The 5,866-nt window shown below is 34.4% G+C and overlaps 1 protein-coding gene across 1 annotated transcript in view; it reads right to left on the bottom strand.

The window, feature by feature from the left end:
* The window catches only part of DPY19L3 (dpy-19-like 3 (C. elegans)), a 32,642-nt gene that overhangs the window by 17,966 nt on the left and 8,810 nt on the right, over positions 1-5,866 (bottom strand). Inside the window, exons 4-8 of the mRNA XM_009873074.1 lie at positions 4,939-5,060; positions 4,593-4,738; positions 2,748-2,871; positions 1,875-2,009; positions 274-405 (exon numbers count right to left, since the gene is read on the bottom strand). Of these exons, the coding sequence (XP_009871376.1) occupies positions 274-405; positions 1,875-2,009; positions 2,748-2,871; positions 4,593-4,738; positions 4,939-5,060 (659 nt within the window). The remainder of the gene's footprint in view (positions 1-273; positions 406-1,874; positions 2,010-2,747; positions 2,872-4,592; positions 4,739-4,938; positions 5,061-5,866) is intronic.

Below are 5,866 nucleotides of genomic sequence, written 5' to 3'. Positions count from 1 at the left end.
CTGCTGAAACAGACGTGAAATCCGTTTATGTAAATTTTTTGTAGGATCTGAACTGCAGGTTGCACCATCATAAATGTTAATAGTAATCACAGAATTATGGTGTCTCATGTGCTTGGTCAGTGTAACTGAATTAATTATTTGATCATGCAATGTTTTTGTTGATTTACACTGTAACAGTTCCTCTAGTATTAGTAATTTCAGATTATAATGCATATAAATTACTCATCTATATATATCACACTACTTAGTACTACAAAAATATTTGGGACCTACCTGGATTGTTCTTGCTATCAAGACAGAAGCATTAAAACTTATAAGTAACGATCCGAGAATCATAGAATTAAAGAACTGTAGGATGCAGACTAGCAGTAATCCAGAAATCTGAATTATATAGAGCTGTGTAACCTGTAACAATAATGAGACTTTTAAGCCTACACAACTTTACAGTCATAGCTGCTTTTTTTTGAATATTTCAACATCAATTATTTTTACCAAAAATGTATCATCTTGCACTAAATCACTGCACTTAGAGCCATTACTATATCCTTTCTATATTTATGTTCTGAACTAGTTAGGTTAATATTTTATACCTAGGGAAACCTGAGGCTGTAATAAAGCAGATGAGGTAAATGCAGAGTGAGGAAAATATTAACATTTGGAAGATGTTTTGTATTTTTTTTTGTCAGACAAGTGTTTCTGTAGCCTCTATGTCTTTATAACTGAAGTTATGTCTTGGGGCACTTCAGCAATCAACCATTAGCTGGTTTTCATAACAGCTTAGTAGAGTCTTTTTTGAGCTACACCATTACAGACGTTCAACTGAATGCAAACACCGTTTTAAGTAGCACTTTTGGGAAAAATGAATATAGAATAAGAATATAAGTCCATTTTAGTATAATTCAGGATGAAGCTGGTAACTTGGCAAGTTCTAAGGTAGCTGATTAGTCACATTAATTGCAAACTTCGGCTTACATCTGCAGGTACAATGAAGAGTTTAGAAACTATTATATGAACCGTTATTTTGATATGCAGCCGCCATAATAATTTTCAGTTAAAATGATACAATCGCTAATATTCAGGTCTGCTTCAAACTGAAAATACAATGAACATGAACTAATCTTTATCCTACCGTAACCTTTCTTAAGGTAGGAATGTTTTGCAGCTAGTGTAAGCTTTTACAAGGACAATCTCACAGTGACAAAAAATTCAAAGACAACATTTTCATCTTCCATACTATACTTCTGTTTCCCAAGGTTGACTGTAAATGATCCTTTATCTTCTTAGTAACACTTGTTTTACTTTTTGGCTCTTTCAGTTCAGCAACATAGCAGTGACAAGGATGTTATTTTGTGGTGAATTTCAATGTACTGCTTCTCTTGAGCAATCTGCTCTATCTTCTTCCTTCTCTTTATGGTACAGTGCCTACACCTAACTTTCAAACAAGGATGCACAATACTTGAGGCAAAATTCATAAACTGTTATAACTTCAGCTTAGGCAAAGATTTCTTGTGTTACTTTTTTTTCTGGCCACTACCAGTGGACATGCTTAAACTGTGGTATCAGATCAACTGTTATGGTGTTTAAAAGCAACCCCTTAACAGTGTCAAAACATAGCTGTGCCTAATCAAAACTAGACAAAAATTAAACAACAGAAGAGAATGACATAAGGTAAAACAAAATCAGCTGAAAAAAATCAGAAACAGTAGTTTCGATTATTCATTTTTATATCTGCAGTCTATACATTGTGATCACTTAAAATCACAGTGTATAATCTGTATTAGTTTGTGCATTCAGGCCACTGATTAGTAAAATATCTCCCAAATTTTCAGCTTTAGAATTGAAAAAAGTTTGGTCATTTCCAAACATGATTTTACCTTCGTTGTGGGAAGCATGTCAAAGCAGTCCAGTATGAATAAGGCCAATGCTTGTATCAGCATCATAAACTGATTAAATTGCCAAGTCAGGCTGAAGAGAAATGTTGCTATGAATACAGCCATGAGTGTCACTCTCTGGAAGGAGGGAAAGAAGTTTTATTTAACTTTATTGTGTCCTTCAAAAACCAACAAAACCCACAAGACCACCTAACAAAAACAACCAAAACACACCTTAATTTCTTTTACTTTAAATCCATGTAAAACACATTTTCTAACTGCTTGGAGGATAATGAACATTTTTTTAGTTCAATGTTCTTGTATTTATGCCTGTATTTTACCATTCTAATACCACTTGCAAGAAAACTGTGAGATGTCAAATTTTTCAGCCCATAGATTAACAGGCAATATGTGTTTTACTATGCTATAAATAGCAGTTCCTTCAACAAAGAGAGGAGTTATGATTTAAGAACCAGTTGTGAAAAACACTGTATCACCAACTTGCTTTTATTCTTGCAGATCAGGGCAATCTCCTACACTTGCAAAACAAATTAAATCACAAGAAAATCTTTAATCCTTGTGCTTTACAAGCTTTTCTGCTCTCCACTTTGTGTTAGTCTCTTATGTTTTCTTAAATACACAGTACGGTTGTCTTGTACTCTTTAGAGCTTAATCTTTTTTTTTTTTCAGTGCTGAGTATATCTATTCCTTTTTATTTCAACTACACTTAAAATAACTGAAGGCTCACTGCTTTCAAAGTTATGATTTGTGCATGTATATACCCAACACTATAAATGCTGATTAAGTACCTTGTCCTAAGTTCTATAGACAGTTTTCTCACACTGTTTTACTGTCATACTTATTAGAAATACTCACTTCTTGAAGAGGCTGTAAATGAGTTCTGAGTAGGTATGTGATGGCTGCTATCTGAACAGCAAAGAATGGTAGTGCCCAGTTCTCTCTTAAAGGAATGGTGAATTCTACTCTTGTAGTATCTATCCTGTAAAAAAAAAAAAAAGGATTTTCATAAATTTTAAACAAATAAAACACTAACTCGGTGACAGGTTGCAGTGACAGGTATTTTTAATGGTACTTTAACTACGTGTAGATAAAAACGGAGGCTTTATGCTCTAGTTCCTTCAACATTGTCTGGCTCTGAAAAAAACATCATTATGAAGGTTCTGCAAGTCATCCATTGTTTCTGTACCTCAAATGTTGTACTTTAGTTTCAATTACTGTTAAAAAACTTACACTATGGATTAAATCTTACTTAAGAAGTACAGCTTGGGTAATTAAAAAATGAACGAACAAACCCTAAACCAAAACTACTCTCAAAATCCATCATGTGGAGTTTTCACACCACAGGTAATTTTACTTCATTTTTTTTCATTTGCAAAAAGCACATTTAAGAGTAAATAAGTACAAATGTCTTCACTGTGACCCCAGTGCACTGGATGTGAATACCACTAAGCTGGTTAGGAACTTCTCATCATTTTTTGAATATTCTAACATAAAACGCATGTGACAGAAGTTAGTTAAAAGTTCCTCAGAGGGCAGTCATTCACAAAACCTGGATTAAAAGTTAAAAAACAATTCCTTTTTTTCTTGTGTAGAAAAAATGTTTGCTAAAAAGGAAAGTAAGAAACGCATCTGAGACACGCTTAGCTGGATGAATGAAACTTCTAAAATGGAGTTACTCAGTAGCCTCAGATGTACTTCATCTGGACAGAAAGTCTTTACCCAAGTCAATTCCATGTACTTATTCTATTTGCATAAAGGATAACAAGCTTCCATTGCTCATGAATTATTAGAAAGATGGACAAAACAAATCTGACCCAAATATTCTGTAATGGAAATTTACAGACCTCATAAAATAAACATGTGAACTTCATGAAATAAACATGTGAAATACTGTACACTGCATGTATTTTTTAATCACTTTCATCTTAGGAGAAAAACACTTTATCCCTACACACCTTTAATTATTCTGTAATGGACATGGTTGCAGATAAACTTTACAGCTGCTGATTAACATACTGAACAGTTTTGACAGAACTGACACTCTTATTTTCTTGATTAAGCTATTTTCTTGATAACAGCCTACATCACCTATCTTAGCTTTATGCCAGCTGCTTATTGCTGGCCTAAAGTCAGTTCTTTAATTTTTCTCTCCAAATTGTAAGTTCTTCAAGTGATGAAGGACTAGAACAACTCAATTACCATCTTTTTTCTCTGAGTCTTAGTGCCGCAGATGTCTATAGGAATAAGGGAACAGAGAGGGTGAACTTCTGATGATCTTAGGCTGTTGAAGGAATCCCTGGAAGTTGGGTGTGGGGCAGTGAGGAGAGTCCTGAAGGGCATACATGCAGGTGTGTTTAACATCTAAGGGATCCTGGGCTGGAGTAGACAAGGCACATCATTTGGAGATCCAGACACATCTGAAAGATGTGTAGTCTACTTTCAGAGACCACTTTAAGCTATAATTTTCTACTCAAAACTTCCTGAAACTTCAAAATCCTAGTCTGTAATGTCAGCTCACTTCTGATTATTTTCTGATTATTTTGTATAATAATTATTTTGTATAATACTTTCCATTTTTCTGGCTAATGTGGAAAAAGGCCTTAGTTTCATTTTTTTCCTCCATTAATCATGCATTTGAAGGTTTAATGCCTTACCTTTGAGGTACAATTTTAGAAAGAGCGTATGTTTAATCTCACTTACCTGTTCGTAATATACCAGCAAGCTGCCAACAACCCTGAAAGCCATGTTCCACTAAGAAGCCAGCTTGTTACATACAGAGCAATGACATAAACTGCCTGAAGTCCAAACAAAGTGTAGATATAAAAATAAACAGGCTCTAGGTATTGCTGTAAAACATAAGAATACTGATGTTGACATAAAATACTCACAGGGAGGATTATACTTAACATGACCTAGGTTTTGCTTTTACAAATTAAAAAGGTATCAGGAATATTTCTAATTAGAAAGTAACTAGAAAGGGGAGCTATGATTCACTGCGCAATCTTCGTAAAGCACTTACAATCTAAAGCCATAAATAAATGCCTACCTGAATTGGAAGAATCCTATACAGAATGCTGAGAAACACCTCCTGGTAAACATTCATTCTTTCAAGTATGTTAATTGTCCTCACAGATTCAGTTTTATTGTCATATACTAAACCATGTAAACCTTAATGATAAAGAGAAATTGAAATAGGAGATTGTCATTTTCCCCCTCCATCTTCAGTTGAACAGTGAATAACTTTTTCAAAGCTATTTTAGGATGCCTCACCCAAAACTGCAAGCTTTGAGTCAAGGATTCAGATCACATTATCTCTGAATCAACATGACCTTCTGAGGTTTTCAGCTTCCCTGCTTTGAAGGTGGCTCAGAGCGCTAATTTAAGTACTATATATTTAGTAATGTATAAAGCATTTGTTTTTACACTTACATTCCTAGCATAGAATCTGTGGTATGTACTGGATCTTGAGAACCATTCATGTAACTACTCTGAACACAGGTGACATTAATATTGACAAATGTGTATTATAAGTAAAATTGCTAGGGACCAACAGTTAAACCCGATCATTGTATATGATTTTCTCAGAAGCTGCTCGTTGTGTCACTTACTGTCCAGGTATACAGCAAAAAATTGCCCGTTCCCACAGACAGCTCATAATTCAAATTAAACAAGAGATGAATCAGAGAATCATAGAATCATTTAGGCTGGAAAAGACCTTTAAGATCATCAGGTCCAACCATAAACCTAACACTGCCAAATGAAAGTAATATACTGGATAAACCAGCAAGGCTGAAGCCTCAACAGATATGAAAGTTGTCCCTCAAAGTGATTGCCTTCATCAGAATGTGAAGGTGTGGCACAAAACCCAATGTATCATTGTGAAATTTATTGTGTTCATAACTTGGTGGGTTCTTGATATATGAACAGAATAAATCTGTCTCCTAACTGTTACATTATCTTTCACACTTACGGCA

This window comes from Apaloderma vittatum, unplaced genomic scaffold (assembly GCF_000703405.1).
Source record: "Apaloderma vittatum isolate BGI_N311 unplaced genomic scaffold, ASM70340v1 scaffold15587, whole genome shotgun sequence".
NCBI lineage: Eukaryota > Metazoa > Chordata > Aves > Trogoniformes > Trogonidae > Apaloderma > Apaloderma vittatum.
Note: the sequence above shows the minus strand (reverse complement) of the source record. Positions and strands in the feature narration are given on the sequence as shown.